The sequence below is a fragment of the Aethalodelphis obliquidens genome, unplaced genomic scaffold (assembly GCF_003676395.1).
Source record: "Aethalodelphis obliquidens isolate GAN/ISIS:26980383/991018 unplaced genomic scaffold, ASM367639v1 scaffold16, whole genome shotgun sequence".
In the NCBI taxonomy this organism is placed as follows: domain Eukaryota; kingdom Metazoa; phylum Chordata; class Mammalia; order Artiodactyla; family Delphinidae; genus Aethalodelphis; species Aethalodelphis obliquidens.
The window spans coordinates 14121259-14139319 of record NW_020837960.1 but is presented as its reverse complement, the minus strand read 5'-3'; the positions used below and the strand labels follow the sequence as shown (position 1 = coordinate 14139319).

Here is an 18061-nt window from a genome sequence, read left to right as displayed (position 1 = left end):
TATAGGGATAAGGGGGAAAACGGTTATTATGGGAGTATATGAAATCATGTGTGTGAAACTTTTGAAAATTGTAAAGCACTGAAGAATTTAAAGAATCTTTCATTCAATTAAAAAAAAAAGTGGACTTCCCTGGCGGTCCAGTGGTTAACACTCCTCGCTTCCACTGCACAGGGCACCGGTTGGGTCCCTGGTAGGGGAACTAAGATCCCACATGTGGCGTGGTGAGGCCAAAAAAAATAAATAAATAAAAAATAAAAGGTGATGGGGCTCATCCAACCCAATCTACTATGTGGTATTAAGAGATCACAATCAAGGAGGCCTGGCTGACAGAAGAGAGGAGATTCCTAAGACACTGAGACACAGAGGGTGCACACACTGAAGACACAGACCGACTTTAGAAAGACCCAGGCAGCCTGACTGTGAAAGCACTTAGCTGGCCTATCCTGTCTTTGTCATTCACTTCCTAAGAGGCAGACATTAAGGGCTCTGTCAGGGCACATTACCTCGGAACTCCCACTGTGCCAATTTCATATTGAGATACCAAGTCTTCATTAACATACTGATTCCAAGGACTTTGGGGCGGGGGGGGGGGGGGGGGGGGGGGGGGGGTAGGGAAGCAACAGCAAGTCTTCACAGCTGCCGAATGAATTTCATAAAACAGATCAGACTTTGCCTCATTAACACTCATAAAGTTATGGCATGGCACCCTTTAAAGTACTGCACGGACACAAGAAAGCATTAAATGCAAATATCTGAACAAACTACGGTTAAGGGTTTATTACAAGACTATAGCCACTGGAAGGACTGGTACAACTAAAATTAACTTTGATTTAGCCAGGCTTCCTAAAGACAGAAAAATACACCTAATCGCCTTAAATTGCATGCAGAGATTATCACCCTCACCTCCAAGGGAACTGTACAGAGAGAGGTCTATTTGCCTTCAGCTGCACAGTCAGATTCCTTTGAATTAGATCAATTTGCATAAACACAAAAAATTTTGGTTATTCAGCCATAAACTGTGCTGCCATTTTAGCCAAAATGGGCTGCTGTGCTATTTCATTTATAAGATTTTAAAAGCAATTAATTAATGCATTGAAGGATCTTCATTACACTATAAAATGCATTAGAAATTGACTCAATGATTATTACTAAAAAAAACAACTTTGAGAACGTAAGCACTTGTGTTACAGAGGGAATGGCCTAGAAAGTAAATTACTTGGTCACTCACCCAACGGCTATTCATTCATTTCTCATTGGAGGGAATAATATAAAGTAAATTTTAAACAGGCTGTTCAAATAAGTTACGTATTATAAAGTCTAACAAAATTTTACACCAAAACTAAAAACCTGAAGGTGTTATTTAAATTTTCACATAATAGACATGTTGGAGGATTTTTAAAACCAATACTGTTGCTTGCTGGAAAGCACAGTTCTTAGAAATGGAACTGATAACTGGCCACTAGCAATAGGTAAGGACTAGGGCTAGAAACCCCCATGCATGCACCTTGGTCCCCTGCATCCACTTTCAGATTAATGAGAGAAATAACATTAGGCTGGAATCTGACTCCTCAGTCTATAAATCACCCCGAGGACTGCCTGTCAGAATGCTCCAGGCTCGATTCTCATTGCAAAATCTCCCCCTCCGATCTGTCCTTCCAGCTCTAAACATGCAGTAACGCTACAATAGAGCACGGCATAGAGGAAGAAAACGTAATTCCTCCTTTCCTTTTAGGTTCTTTGGCTGGCCTAATAATCAAATTGATATGAAACAATTAACAGGAAAAAAACAAATTCCCTACGTACAGGAGCTCAAAAATACACGATACTGAAAGAAGTGACCAAAGCAGGCAGCTGTTGTTATCTTTTAGACAAAATAAATAAATAAATAAATCTGTGAAAAATTGACAAGACAAAGGGGTTTGAGCTTGGGGTGGTAAACGAGTGAAGAAGTAAATTTGTTTATACAGCCTTCTCGGTCCTGGATTCCCTATCTCTGGTGATAAGAATGCCTTCTACCCCTCTTTGGTACAGGAAGAGTACCTTTCACACAGGAGATTTATTTCCTGCTTTCAGGGAGACAAAGGAGGCCACAGTGTCCCTGCACCGACTGTTTCTTTAAGTAACTTTCGGTTCAAAATAATCCATATGCCAAAGTGGTATATTTTGGGGTGGCATATTCTGCTCCCCTTCAATGGTAAGAGACTCCAGCACTTCTTCAACCCGAGTTCTGATCCCAACTTTAGCTCTGGCCTTACTGGCTCTACAAACGTACTCAGATTGACTAACCAATGTTTCCTTCTCCGCTCCAAGGATACTACCTACCTTGCAAGGGCAGGGGTTAACCCTTATGAGGGTTGAAGGAGGAAATACCCTGAAGGGCCCAGACCATATCACCCTTTCAGTTCCCTTGTCAGTAACTTCAGGGTGATACTGAACCCATCACCAGGCTTTTGAAGAAATGACTTCTGATTAAAGTTCAAAACAAATGCTGATGCCAGGAAAACAATGAGAAAAGAAATGATACGTTTAAATCCAAGTACTTATTCTTTAAACTCTGCTTCCTCATAGACATGTTCTCACTCCTTGGAAGTATCTGCTACACATCTTCAGAGCAGTTGCCAGGAACATAAAAAGATTCACAAATTGTTTCTTGCCAAGAGCATCAAAGGTGATCAATTTGTTTATTTTGATCTGGAAGAGTTCTTAAATCTATGGCAGGACTCTTGCAGAGGGCAGAGAGCTGTGCTACAAGCCCTCCTCTGAGGCCCCACCCCCTCCTTCCTACCCCTCCATCCCAAGGCCCCAAACAAGCCTTGGTCCCAGCACCCTTTGCAGGAATACATAGTGTAGTCCCAGAATACGCTCCCCATTCTCCACTGGGGAGCACTCTTCTCTACCAGCCTGTCCCCTCAGGATTTCTTTGTCTTGATGAAATCAAAGCAAACCGACAAAGGCTATTATACTGAGGAATGAATGGAAATCACATAAAAACTCAGAAGATACAGTCCTGGCTCAAACACTTACTAGTAACATAACCCAAGGAAAATGATTTCACCATCTAGTCTGGGTTTCCTTACACGTAAGCCCTGAATGTTCAGAGCTGGAAGAATAAATAGCACCTACTCCATCACCTTCCAAAGACAGTCAAAAGAATACAATGCTTACACATACTTAAAGCATGTATATTGAAGCTTTCTGGATATCAAGATTATTTTATTAATGTCACAATATTTCTAGGAATTTAGTCTTTTTGTGCCTTAGAAGATTGACTCTCTTTTCTAAAGATAATGGACTATATGATATTAATAATGGCGGGGCTTCCCTGGCGGTCCAGTGGTTAGGACTCCAAGCTTCCACTGCAGGGGGCGCAGGTTCAATCCGTGGTTGGGAAAGTAAGATCCCGCACGCAGCTCGGCCACAATAATAATAATAATGGGGGCTTCCCTGGTGGCGCAGTGGTTGAGAGTCCGCCTGCCGATGCAGGGGACACGGGTTCGTGCCCCAGTCCGGGAGGATCCCACATGCCGCGGAGCAGCTGGGCCGGTGAGCCATGGCCGCTGAGACTGTGCATCCGGAGCCTGTGCTCCACAACAGAGAGGCCACAGCAGTGAGAGGCCCGCGTACCGCAAAATAATAATAATAATAATAATAACAGCAAACGTCAACACCAGGCATTGACCTGAGCACTTTACACCTATACTCATTCATTTCCTCCTCACAATAATCCTATGATCATTATCCCTGATTGTATGACCAGGCTCAGGGAGCTTAAGTACTGGCCATATCCTGGTAGAACCAGGACTGAGACCCAACCACGTGTGCTCTTAGCCACTACGCCAATGACAGGCTAACAATGTGCGGTTATCCATTTTACTGAAGTTATATTATTTTACTGTGACGCATAACCCCATGGGAATCTAGGAAGGCCGGCAACATCTGCGGGCCACTCACTCTGAGCCAGACCCGAACTCCGCGTACCTCCTTTTACAACAGCCCTGAGTGAGGAAGAGTATTTTCACTATAAACAAATTACAAACCTGAAGTTCAGGGAGACTCCGTCATTTGCTTCAAAGTCTAAAATAAATAAGTTGGGGAGATAATATGCAAAAAAAAATACAACCAGTAGGCAGAGAGGTGTTTAAATCCCTGCCCATCTCCCTCAGGGGGCATCTCCTGGGCCGGCTCCTCTTAGGCCTGAGGCCTCACGGAGTCCCAGAGCTGACCCCCAACTTACGCCAACCCTTGCTCCCCACACCAGGGGGGAAGGGACACCCAGTCTGCTGGGCCCACCGACCAAGGGGCGTAGAAGGGAGGGGAACTTTCTGACATCGGGTAGGAACGGCCGCAGGGGAGAGAGTTATCCCCAAGAGGCAGGAGGTTCACATCCTGATGCCACGATCTCCAGGTTCAGAATTCCTTGTCAGAACGGAGCTTACATTTTTCCAAAGAAACGTCATCGACACAAAGGCCCACCTCTGCTAGGGTTAAATAGAGGGTTGGCGGGGGAACCAAACCACCGCTTACTACTGTATTTCCACAGGAAAATGTATTCCAAGGTCCAAGAAAACCCTTGCTATGATAGGCGGCTGTGGACCTCCAGGTTGTAAGTCTGGGTGGGACTTCCCAGCATGCCTTTTAGTACTTGGGAGCCAATTTATATGGAGCCCATGCATGTCCTCCAAACCACATGCAGTAAAATCCTGAACTAACACATTTAATCTGTAACCACTCTTAGTTTTCTATCTTGTTCTCCCCATCTTTGGACCACATGTTATTAAAGGTTTCACAGTATTTTTTCTTTTAGGGACCTTCCTCGTGGCTGGTCTGGGTGGGGCAGACCTGAGAAGTCTATGGAGGGAGGGAGGTCTTCTGTCCATCCAATGTAGCCTCCTGGCTCCACAGAAACGGCCCTCTGCTGGGAGTTGCCCACTGCCCTGCTGTGTGACCTTGTGCAAGGGGCTTAAGCTCTCTGAACCTCAGTGTTCTCAGCTATTAAATGAGGGAGAGATGTGAATGGGTGGTTTCTAGATATCTAAACTCCCTCTTCAGGCTACAATGGTCAAGAAAGGGATTTCAGAGGCAGATGAATTTCAACCAGATACAGGTGGCTGAGTGGAACCTAGCTAACAGCTGGAAGAGTCAGGAATTACTGAGCTCCTACTACAGTTAAAACAGAACACTCAGCAAGAATTAAACGAGGTAATGTACATATTACATATATTTAATATATATATTAACATATAAAGCACTTGGAGGAATGCCTGGCACAGAGAGAGCACTTGACAATGTTATCTATTGTTGTTATAATCATTGTTCCTACAACTCAGCTAAGTACCTATTGTTCCCATTTTATAGCTGACATCAGTTTATAGAAAACTGATACTCGGGGTTTAAGTTATCTGGTCAGAGTAACACAGTTTATAATCGACAAAGCCAAGGTTTGGACCCAGGTCTTTGAGGCTCAAGAAAGCTGTTGTTTAACCTCTAATCTACACAAGATGGAAGACAGACTAAAAGGCTTTATCTGGAAAAGACACTTGTTAATGAGAATACATGTATAGTACTTTCAAAGATGTTATTTCTTTAATCCTTATGCAATTCTCCAAAGTATGTACTGTAGAACTATGTCTCTAATTTTTTTAATCATCCACAGCTCCTATACATGATAGGTACTCAAAAACTGTTTATTTTCACTTTACTTGTTAATTTCAAGCACTATTTGATACAATAAAACTGCACCCATCCCCTTCAGACGTCAGGATAACTCTACATCCAGATGTAACCTGGCTTATCAAACACTTGCAAATGTTGAAGAAAGCAACCTTATCTTCCTTTTTTACTACTGTTGAGAAAGCATAACTCTGGGGACCCACCAACCACCAAAAAGAAGATTCTAAATTTGTGAGAGATGGTGGGGAGAAGGGGGGCCCAGACTGGCCAGAGTCACCCATTTTTAAGTATGAATGTGGCCCCTTCCCCTTTTACAGCACATCACGTGCTCAATAACATTTATTGAGGGTCTACCTCGCACCCAGGCGGGATCAGCATGGTGTTGTGCTGGGTCCTGGGGCTGGAGTGGTGAATGAGACAGGCCTGGTTTGGGCCTCGTGGGAGGGCAGACTTGCACAGCACAAAGTCACTGCATCCAGGCTGGGGGAGGAACAGTAGCTAGCTACCAGCAACACCAAGGGAGTGCGTGCTGGGCTGAATCGTGTCCCCCTAAATTCATGCCTAGAAGCCCTATCCCTCAGAATGTGATTTATTTGGAGATTAGGCCTTTCAAGTGGTACTTAAGGTTAAATGAGTAGGTTACGGGTGGGCCCTAATTCAGTGTGACTGGTGTCTGTATAAGAAGAGGAAATCTGGACTCGCAAAGAGACGCCAGGGACTCTCAGGCACAGAGGAAGGGTCATGGGAACACACAGGGAGGCTGGCCGATGACAAGCGAAGGAGAGACGCCTCGGGAGAAACCAGCCCTGCTGACACCCTGACTTTGGACTCAGCCTCCAGAACTGGGAGGAAATAAATGTCTGGTGTTTAAGCCCCCCAGTCTGCGGTACTTTGTTATGCGGCCCGAGCCAACTAATACAGTGGATGACGCTGAGAAGCAAAAAGATGCCATGTGAAAAAAAATAAGGTCAGCGCTGAAAAAAACGGCAGCAGATTGGCAAACTGTGCATAGTGGCAGATCCAAGATGATGGATTGAGAGTGTGGGGACTAAGAGAGGGCTGTGAGTAGGAAAGAGGAGACAGAATGGCGCACTGATGTTAATCTAGCATTTTCTGTGACAGGCATGAAGGGCACATACGAAAATCAGGAAAAACCCCTGCCTAGCCAGACCTCAGAGGCCAGCGAAGGAGGAAAAAGCTGAAACCTGGGGAAAGCACCAAAGAGGAAGGCAATAACTAACAAAAAAATGCCATAAGGGAATAATGCAAAAGCGCCTTAAAGCTATGCCTGATTCAGTGCTCAGATCTGCAAGGAAGGGATGGCAGGGAGGCCCGTGTCTCGAGTAGGCTGGGGACTGGATAAAGTAGGAGCGTGGTTAAGGAGACTCTTCCAGGGCAGAGAGGAGGGCGAAGTGAGGGAAATGACCTGGAAAAGCAAAACGGAGGCAATCTATAGGAAGGCCAAGTCAGGCAGTCTGCGAGTGATGCTATCTTTGAAATTGTCACTGTTGCCTGCAGAGCTAAAGTGCGTCAAATCAGAGCCAAGCTGACGGAACCAGGTCAGATGCATTGATGCTACTCGTAGCACTGTACAGCATCAACATCAAAAAATGGGAAAGAACGTTAGGGAAATACACTGAGTAGCAAAACTCCACGGCCTGCGCTGCAGGGGTCAGCTGTCAAAAGCAAGGCCACGGGAGAAGCCAGAAGATTAAGGAAACTAAAATGGGGCCTCTCTCTGCCCATCTGGGGAGAACAGTGAAGGGGAAATTCAAGGCTCACTGAGCCAGAGGGCTCCCGGCTCTGCTTCAAGTCACACGGTCTTAGGGCCCCTCCAGCAAAGAGACTGAGGAAACACAGCAAAAGGAAGAAAGTGAGTATCACGGCAGATTCCAAAATTATAAAGCCTGACCTTGGTGACTTAAAATATCCTGGAGGGACTTCCCTGATGGCGCAGTGGTTAAGAATCACCTGCCAATGCAGGGGACACGGGTTCGAGCCCTGGTCCGGGAAGATCCCATGTGCCACGGAGCAACGAAGCCCGTGCGCCACAACTACTGAGCCTGCACTCTAGAGCCTGCGAGCCACAACTACTGAGCCCACGTACCATAACTACTGAAGCCCGCACACCTAGAGACTGTGCTCCACAATAAGAGAAGCCACTGCAAGAGAAGCCCATGCACCGCAACGAAGAGTGGCCCCTGCTCGCTGCAACTAGAGAAAGCCCGAACGCAGCAACGAAGACCCAACGCAACCAAAAATAAATAAAATAAATTTATATAAAATAATCATTTCTATATAATAGCAACAAAAAATGAAGATGAGTGCAAAAAATTTTTTTAAATCCTGGAAAAGTTCCAGGTACCATAAGTTAAGCTGGCTCAGTATCAACATCATATTAACACAGGAACAATAATGTCTCATCAAGCAACAAAATAAAATGTTTCTGTGATACAAATCAAATACTGTTGTTCTCTGATTTTTTTTGTCCCCCCTATACTCCTCCTCTATGGCCAGTGAAAGAGGACGGGGTGGGAAAAAGTACGAGCGCACAGAAATCCAACAATAAAGGCATTTCCCTCCTACTGCCTTGATGGAGTAAAAGCAAGAGAAGCCACGTTCTCACAGTTCCTCAACTTTCTGTTCATGTAAACAGTCTCACTCGATTTTTGAATTACTCTGTGGGAACAGATGGCTTCCAAATGTATGACTTCTTACTACAGTTTATGGAAGCAATACTACTGAACTCTGAAATTAAGATGAAGAAAACACAGACATGCTTCAAGCTTGCATCTTTATTGGCAGGCCTAGTTTTCCTGAACTAAGGCTTACATGGAATCCTGACTTTCCATATTTTTTCTTTTCTTCCTCGCTTTTTTTTTCTTTTTTCGTTAAACAATTCACATGACACACACAAAAACTTGTCTGAAATATAATAGCAGCTGAAAATTCCGTGGCAAAAAGACTTCCGTGCCCCAAAAAACAGCAGTGGTAACAGAGGCCTCTAGGCTTCCTATAAATTATACATAAACAAAGGCATCAGATATGTAAATATAGCTGGGTTTTGGGTCTTACATCCTTAAGCCTTTTATGATAGATTGTAATTTTATATTTGAAATAAACACTGCAATTAACACCAAATTACCTTAATTCCAACAAGTGACACAGTCACTGAAAGAGTTCACAAATGGTGATCTTGGTGGCAGTACCAGATCAAAGCCCAGGCCAGTTTTCCCGGATGTCTTTCTAAGGCAGAAGTCTAATTTTCCAAAATGCTAAACCAGATCTGGAAAGTAACATCACAGACAGGTTTTTGTGAGGCACAGACAAAATTTCAAGTCAGGTGGTCTGACTGATGAACCTATAAGCACCTTAAATAGAGTTCATAGCAGTTCTGCCATTGAAATTGCCAGGTCTCTGAAAAAGCATACTCAATACGGCACCTGGGGGAGATGACTCTGGGAAGAGATGAAGAGAAAGTAAATGCTGCCCAGCCTAAAGATAAAACATCTTTATACCTATATCTCTATCTACAGAAATTTATAGAGCAAATGAAAATTCTGGCGCAAAAAAAAATACTTTCATGCAACAAAAGAACTGTAGCAATAAGAGATGCCTCTAGACTTCCTATAAATTATACATAAAGGCATCAGATATGCAAATATAATTGGGCTTTCTTTTTTGGTTAAGCAAGTCACACACCTACATAAATTTATATAGATATAGATACATACCTATAAATACAAGTATATAAGTATACCTATAAACACAGGTAAATAGATATACCTATAGCTATAGGTAGACAGATATAGGTAGGTAGGTAGACAAACAGATATGAAAAAGGGGAAAAATAGGAAAGTACACACAAAAGAAGGAAACAATTTATGCTTAAATAAGTAATGATGAAGCTGAGTAACAGGACAGAAAAAGCCTTTGTTCACACCAGTAGGACAGCAAGAGCAAAAGGAAATTAACCTCTGCACTGATCAACACCAACATGGATTTCAAAATACCCTTTAAATGCTTACACCAAAGAACTGCTAAACCACAGCATGAAAAATTTAAGTTTGCAACAAAACTCAAAAAAAAAAAACTTAGTCAACAATCGAAGTTAAAAATTTTCATTAGTGGGGTGTGCCGAATTTTTGCCTAATAACATACGCTCACCAAAAATCAAATAAGATGTCGCAGTGACTGACAAACAATCCGGTAGAATCCTTTCAATGATGAAGGTCAAACCTTAGGCTGACCTTATAAACTGGCACAGATCAAAAATTACCAGAGGTTTTGTGGCCTATGGTTGTATGCTGTTATTCTAGAACATGCTGTTATTCTAGAACATTCTAGAACATGATTAGTGTGCTTCTGCCTTTTCAAGAAAGAGCAGCCCATAATGCAAGCAATGAGAATAGAGGTATGTTTGTGGAGACTGTTTCTGCCACAAACAGAAACGTGGAAGAGCACATCTGGATATGGTTCAGAGACACCATCTATATGGAGTCTTAGTAGTTCTAACAGCTTTTACTATTAGAAGTCCTCTGCATTGAAACTGATCAACAAGCAAAAAATAATAATAGGAAGGAAAAGGATGTGACTCTTTGTTTATGAATGAAGTATTCAGAATATATGTCATTAATATAGCCATTTAAATGACTACCACAATAAACAATCATTACGGCAATGACGAATAAATTTAGTTCAATAGCAGAAGCATAATTTGAAACAAGATATAACTATAAAAGAACACACGTTCTACGAAAACACATGTGATTTCAAGTTTCATTACATTTGTAATGAAAAATCTTTATGACCGAAATGGAATGGTTTTTGAGACCAAATAGATAGCACCAAGTCCCAGGTACATCCCAACGACTAAAGGATGCTAATATCCCAAGGATTCGGTTACTACAGGATGGGAGTGGGGCGGGGGAAAGTCAGGCTTCAGCAGATAGGCCTGCCCACAGATCTGAGAGAAGATTCTTTGCCTCTGTAGACACTGGAGAGAGGTATCTGACAGACTAGGGCATTAGTCCCACAGGCTGACATATCCCAGGCCTCAGCCATCCCCAGCATCCTCAAAGGGTCCTAAGAGCCCTGTGCTCTGTTACCTCATTACATGGTGACAGTGGGGTGGGAGAATGTGACCAGAAGCACAGGCCTGAACGCCCTCTCTTACTGTTTTATTCTCAGCAAGTCTCAGGCTGTCAGGTTCTCACTCCACACGTTCAAACTATCTTTCCCACCACAGAACGTGCCTGTGCACTTCCATCCGAAACCTAGCCATCCTACAAAACCTGACCCCAATCCCACCTCTGCTATGAGTCTTTCCTAACCCATTTAACTGAAATGGCCTTTTAGTTCCTGAATTTTGCAATGTCTATCTACGCTATTGGCATCTCACCTGGACCTGCCTTGAGAGTCCCGTGGCTTCCTGGACCTGCCGTGGCGCTCCTGTCGTGTCTTACACTTTGCACCTCCTCCAGCACCTGCACTGGCACATACAGGACCTCGATGAGTATTTGTCCCCCGCGCTGGGGAAGCCCTTCATTTCCCATATAGACTTCTCTGCTTCAAGCCACCCCAAAAAGATACTCGCAATGACACAGCCCTCCCTCTCCTTAATGAGACCAACTTTCAACAATTGTTCTGCACATCAAATCCAAGAGCTTCCTTTTTATTTTCCAGGATCTCCTGCAATCAGCCTGAGACAGACGCTTTCTTTTCTTACTCCTCTTTTCAATCTGCTTTATTTGTCATACAAACACCCTCTGGAACTTCCTTAACCCAAAATGAGACTATTTAAAATATTAGCACTAGGGACTTCCCTGGTGGCTCAGTGGTTAAGAATCCGCCTGCCAAAGTAGAGGACATGGGTTCGGGCCCTGGTCCCGGAAGATCCCACATGCCACGGAGCAACTAAGCCTGTGTGCCACAACTACTGAGCCTGCGCTCTAGAGCCCGAGAGCCACAACTACTGAGCCCACGTGGCACAACTACTGAAGCCCATGCACCTAGAGCCCGTGCTCCACAACAAGAGAAGCCACCGCAATGAGAAGCCCGCGCACTGCAACAAAGAGTAGCCCCCGCTCGCCGCAAGTAGAGAAAGCCCGTGCGCAGCAACAAACACCAAACGCAGCCAAAAAAAAAAAAAAAAAAATCACTAGAAAAGTTTGCTTTCCTGATGCACATATCTTTGTACTTCTTTTCATCGGGCAGATTTTCTGCTTCAGTTGATATTTATTACGAGTCATCGTTTGTGCTGTTTTTGTTACAAGCTGCTATAAGTCATCTTTAATACGAAGTAGCACGTATACTTCTAAACAAAGATATTAGAAGTCTAACTCTTCCTACTCAACCTGCAAAATCTACTTCTTCATTTATCTCCTCACCCACCTCCAACTAGAATGAAAACTCCATCAGAAGGGACACAGGGATTCTCTGTTGGTCCCTGCTGTATCCCTAGTGCTTAGAACAGTGCCTGGCACTTAGGGCGCTTGGTGGGTACTTGCAGAATGAATGTGGGTTGAATGAATCTCCAGATACCGTCCCAAATTCTGCTCCTCTCCACCCCTTCCCTGCTTAACAGGAATATGGTCAAGAACATATACACTAGGGACTTCCCTGGTGGCGCAGTGGTTAAGAATACTCCTGCCAATGCAGGGAACATGGGTTCGAGCCCTGGTCCGGGAAGATCCCACATGCCGCGGAGCAACTAAGCCCGTGTGCCACAACTACTGGGCCTGCGCTCTAGAGCTCACGAGCCAAAACTACTGAGCCCACGTGCTGCAACTACTGAAGCCCGTGCGCCTAGAGCCCGTGCTCCGCAATAAGAGAAGCCACCGCAGTGAGAAGCCTGCTCCCCGCAGCGAGGAGTAGCCCCCGCTCGCCGCAACTAGAGAAAGCCCATGTGCAGCAACGAAGATGCAACGCAGAAAAAGAAAAAAACATATAAACTAGAGTGAAACCATCAGAGTTCAATCCCTGATTCACCATTTAAGTAGGGCTATGATCTTCAGCAACTATTACTCAACTCTCCTCAGCTGTACATGAGGATCTGAATAGCTTCTACCGAGGACCGAGCAGGATAGTGCAGAGCACACACCCGGTGCTCATTGTGGCTCTTTTGTCCAGGTTTCTCCCATTCAGCCAGTGTCACCTGTTCCACCACACCCGCGTGGATCAGCCTTTCTTTCCCCTTCCCACCTGCAAAAAGACTAGACCCTGATACAACCAAACTATTTTCACTCAAATATGAGCAAATCGATAGGCTCAAAGTGAGGCGGAGAGCCTGAGAGCTTTTTTCCTATGAAAAATATGTATGCACTTGACTGACAGAGCTTAAACGTCTACTGAGCAGCCCAGGGCCTCTATGTTTCTGTGTTTGCATCTGGGGTTTCACAACTCCTGTCCAGATAAGCTACATTGCCCAAGAGTGCAGTTCTGCTTAGGTGGGCTGCCAGAAGAGTTACTTTTACAAGGCATAAACCAAATGGTCTGTATTATACAACTGAACAGTGAGAAAAAGCCTTCCATGTCACTCGCTGTCTTCCAAAATTTATGAAAAAGTCCACTTTACATCTTAGGTCTTTAAGGATCTTCATATGTCCTTCTGATCTTAAGAGATATTCTGTAAACTACATTTTAACCCCAGAGAAACCACTGTCTTTATTGTATATGTTACTGTTCATACACTCCACTCTACTAGAACTCTTTATATGCAGGAAAGGTCAACACTGTGCAAACGGAGGTAATTTTAACTCTTGCTTTATTTTGAGTTTTGCTCTTCCAAATAAGGAACAGTGCTCGGGAAATAGAACAAAGGGCAGAATACATTTGGTTGACACCCAGCTTTGACCTGAGGCAAAGATGTTTTTGCAAAAGCAACTCTTTAACACATTCAGGTACTGAAATTTCATGTAAAATAGCTGTCTACATTGAATTCTCTTTATCTTTATAGGGTTTTCCTAACTTTTCTACAAACTTCAGTGACACTCCCCCTCCCATAATTAACACTGCCTTTTTTGACAGCGAGTTAAGCCTCCAAGTTTTAACTAGTTAGAATTTTCTGAGCATCAAACACGCGCAAGGGGGGCTCATAATTAAAACCTGCGGAACTCACAACCACAGCTCGCCACAAGCAAGCAAGAGAGAACAAAATATTTTTAAGCACTGCCGTGCCTCAAATGGTAAGGCCTTCACTGAAAGAGGTGGTCTCTGCTTTTAAAAGCATGGGTCTTGGGCTTCTCTGGTGGTGCAGTGGTTGTGAATCCGCCTGCCAATGCAGGGGACACTGATTCGAGCCCTGGTCAGGGAAGATTCCACACACCCTGGAGCAACTAAGCCCCTGAGCCACAACTACTGAAGCCCGCGGCCCTAGAGCCAGTGCTCTGCAACAAAAGAAAAGCCCGCGCACTGCAATGACGCTCACCATAACTAGAGAAAGCCCAGACAGCAACGAAGACCCGAGGCAGCCAAAAAATTTAATTAATTATTTTTTTAAAAGCGCGGGTCTTCTCAAAGAAATGCCAACAGAGCAGTTCACCCATCTTGAAATAAACGTCAGCATAACTGAATTAGAGGAACAACTTTCAATGCCCCCATCCTGGACGACAAACACATATTATTATTGGTCATGCCAGCTCCATTTTCTGCAGTCATATCCAATCCTTCCACAGCTCACTGTACACTCTACAGCAAAAGGGAAGTCGAACTTAACAACGGACTTTTTTTTTTAAGTTAATGATTCAGGCAATTCTTGGAATAACTTCCACTTGAGAAAATGCAACTAAGAATGCCTATCAAGAGACTCCCCAGCTGTTGACAGCTCGACTCTGGAAATTCCCTCCTTCATGCCCATTTCTGACTATCCCTGAATCCAAATTACAAAGTTTAATGACCCTTAAGAGCCCTTTTTGCCTCCAGTGAACTCAGAACTCTGGCTAAATATTCGTTAGGACTCAATAAAAGTTTACTGAATTAAAGGAGGGGAGCATTGGAAACCTAGCTCCAAAAGGCAACTGTCTGCCTCCTCGCCCGAACCCCTCTTCCCACAGGAGAGGAAACTGGGAGATCTGGAGCTGACAGTCATGCCGTCCAGGATCCTAGGGGTCTGACACTCGGCCCTTGATGTGATGACAGCCACGAGGTCTGGGCGGTGGTTCCAAAACGGAGCACCCACTGCTCTGGGAAATGCTGGGCGCTTGCCAAGATACAAACCCTCCCCCAAGGAGCTGAAACCGGACGGTCGGGAACCGAGTCAGTTCTGTAGGGATCCCAAGGCCTGAATCGCATTCCAGCAGCCTCCTTCCTGTTTATAGATCCCACTCCAGTAACTCCAACTACCAAAGAGAAAGCAGACCTCTCAGAAATATGTCAACACATGACATAACTTGAAAAGGCTGTATGCTCACTGACGCGAGTTGCAACTTGTCGGGCTCACGAAGGAAAACCGGCTCACTTTAATTATTCTTTTTTTTTTTTTTAATATGCTATGCCGTCTCTTTGCAGGGCCCCCGCAAATGTCGGGTTACTGAGAACTAGGTAGCCTCGGTGGCAGGAACCAAACCGCGTGGGCGGTTAGCTAGAGGCAAAGAACCGGGGAGCCGACCCCCCCCCCCCCCAGCAAAGTGGCGGCGATTCGGTTTCGCGGCGATTCAGCGGCCGCTCCTTCCTCGCACAGGCGCAGGAAGGAGAAGCCTCGGCACCTCCTCGCAGTCGGCACCAAGTTGCTGGAGCGCTCAGTGATGTCGCCGCGCGGGCCTCGCGGCACCGCGCCGATGCCCTCGGGTCGGCGGAGGGCGCGCCACCTTTGTCTGGGTTTCCTCACCAGGACGGGCGACGCCTCGACGCAAAGCGGAGGCGCAGACACCGCGGCCGGGTTCCCAGCCTCTACGCGGGGCCCAGAAAACGGCCGCGGCCGCCTGAAACCTCCCACTTTCACTGCGCGCACCGGGCGCGCCCGCAAGTCCCAGCCCGGAGGCCACTTCCCCCACACGGCCGCCGCGGGTGGGGAGCCGGAGACCCACGCGCTCCCACACGCTAGCGGGCCGAGCGTCCCGGAGCAGCCCGGCTCTCCCGGCGCCTCAGCGCCCACGCGGGTCCCTTCCTCGGGAGAGCACGGGCCGCTGGTCCCTCAGCAAGGCCAGATCTCAGACTGGCTACCGCGTCGGGGAAGGGACGACAGCCAGCCAGACAGCCACCCACGCCCACTGCCCGCCCTCGGCCCTCTCTCACCTGCCTGCACCGTGTCCGAGAGGTCGTGCGCGGGGGCCGCCGTCCTGGGAAATTCTTTCAGTTTCCTAGCACTGAGGTTCAACCCCCCGGAGTTGGCCGCTTCCTCCAACGCGCGCTCCAGCCCCCGGTTCAAGGGCAGGTTGAAGCCCCCGCCGCCGCCGCCGCCGCCGCCGCCTCCTCCGGCCCCGCCGCTGCCTCCGGCTCCTCCGTGGTGCTGATGGTGGTGGTGGGGGGGATGATGATGGGGGTGCAGAGTAGCCACTGACAGGGCAGGGACGAAAGGTTGGGGTTCGCTTCCCGGCGTCGCCATCTTCTCCCGGGCCCCCCACCCCGCCCTGCCGCTCCTGCGGCGGGGGTCACAGCTTTACCCCGGGTCGGGGAGACGGCAGCCCGGGCCGAGTCCCTGCAGTGCTTCACCGAGAGATGCTGGAAGAAGGGGAGGAGGGTGTGGGAGGCACGCGGAATGGGGGGGGTGAGAAGGGGAGGCGGCAGCGGCAGCTCGGTCTCGAAGCTTTCCTGTCCCTGGCAAGCTGAGGACTGCGGCGGCGGCGGCGGCGGCGGCGGCAGGCAGCGCGCATGTGTCTCCTCCCGCCTCTGCTCCCTCCTCTAGGCGGCTCTCCCCTCCTCCGCCGCCTGCTCTCTCCTCCTCCTACCCGAGAGCCGTCAGTCTAGCCCCGCGCCTTCCTCCGCCGCCCGCTGCGGTGGCCCTGCTGCTCGGCCCCGCTATCCGGGGACGTGGGGGGCTGGATGCCGTGAGATCACGGGGAGGTGAGAGGTTATCTCAATTTTGCAAATTATTCTGGTTATTTGACCCAGAGTTCCCCGAGAGGCAGTTTTTCACTGTGGGGTCAGGCCAACAGACGACCCCTGGCATTTGGGCACCTACGATGAGCCATTCTCTGGTCCAGGTGGTCTGTATTCGTGACCTCATTAATCCAGGGACCCCGTGAGCGGAAAAATTGTTTCCCCCAGGCCACAGAGGAAGTTAAGAAACTCGTCTGAGGGCTTCCCTGGTGGCGCAGTGGTTGAGAGTCCGCCTGCCGATGCAGAGGACACGGGTTCGTGCCCCGGTCCGGGAAGATCCCACATGCCGCGGAGCGGCTGGGCCCGTGAGCCATGGCCGCTGAGCCTGCGTGTCCGGAGCTTGTGCTCCGCAACGGGAGAGGCCACAACAGTGAAAGGCCCACGTACCGCAAAAAAAAAAAAAAGAAAATAAAGAAACTTGTCTGAGTTCACCCATGCAGTCAGAGGCGGAGCCTTCAGACTCTAGGGTTGCCCTCCTTCCTGTAAACGCCCTCCCGGGCCGCACCTCGCTGCAAAGAAATAGGAGTAAGGCAGAGGGTTTTCTGAGCGATGGCAGAAAACTACAGACACGGAAGGGAAGGACTTTTCAAAACGCAGGTCGTTTTTATGGTGGACAGAACCCATTGTCCTATGAGGAAGAAAGAGGGGCTGGCTGTGGCTGGCTGAGCCCAGAACTGGGTGGGGCTGGAAAGGTCAGAAAGTCAGTGACCCCAACTAGCCAATAACTGTCACAACTGGAGCTTGCGCACAGGTACCGTCAAGGTATCCTCGTGCGCTTCTTCTAGCCCCTGTGGGGCATGGGAGCTGATGTGTCCACCTGCAAGCGAATTCATGTTCTGCCCAGACCAACGCTGGCACACCAGCGGAGACAGAACATCTGACAACCTAAGAGCAGACCAGCTGGAAGATTAATAAAGTCCCACTCCTTTCCGAAGTTCTGGCTCCAACTCTCTAGGGCCTTTATTTTTGCTCTATACCCAAGGCTTGAGTAGCGTCCCTGTGAGCAACTTAGCTAGGGGAAGTGAGGATGCGGGTCAGTACGAAAATAATTCAACCCTTGGAGTAGAGGAGGCGGTTTTTTAAGTAGTGATGCAGAAACGTGGTGGCCTGAGCACCAGGCTGGATCTAAAGTACCGCGTGATCTATGTCACTTGCATTGACTGCGTGCATAGTACGTAGCCCTTGAGTCCTCCAGGATTCTAGGATGAGTCCAACATTGTAACCTCGGAGGAGGAGACAAGCGCCACCTGCTGGTAGCCTCCCCGAAAACCTCTTCCCTCATCAACTTTTTCTCCTCTGCCTCCCAGACTTTTAAAAGCCAAGCTTGAAAATAATAATGATGATAATGATGATG

At 47.2% G+C, this 18061-nt stretch overlaps 1 protein-coding gene across 10 annotated transcripts in view; it reads right to left on the bottom strand.

The window, feature by feature from the left end:
• Positions 1-16438, bottom strand: part of LRCH1 (leucine rich repeats and calponin homology domain containing 1) — a 200131-nt gene extending 183693 nt beyond the window's left edge. For 4 of the 10 annotated variants that reach the window (XR_003434741.1, XM_027116253.1, XM_027116255.1 and 1 more), the window contains exon 1: positions 15904-16435. Coding sequence is in view for 8 of the 10 variants with exons in the window: in XM_027116253.1 (XP_026972054.1) it covers positions 15904-16213 (310 nt within the window). In the remaining 2 variants the exon portion in view is untranslated. Of the gene's footprint in view, positions 1-15903 lie in introns of all 10 variants that reach the window. The other 6 variants (XM_027116254.1, XM_027116258.1, XR_003434742.1 and 3 more) reach the window with 5 other exon arrangements.
• Between the last annotated feature and the right edge of the window lie 1623 nt (positions 16439-18061).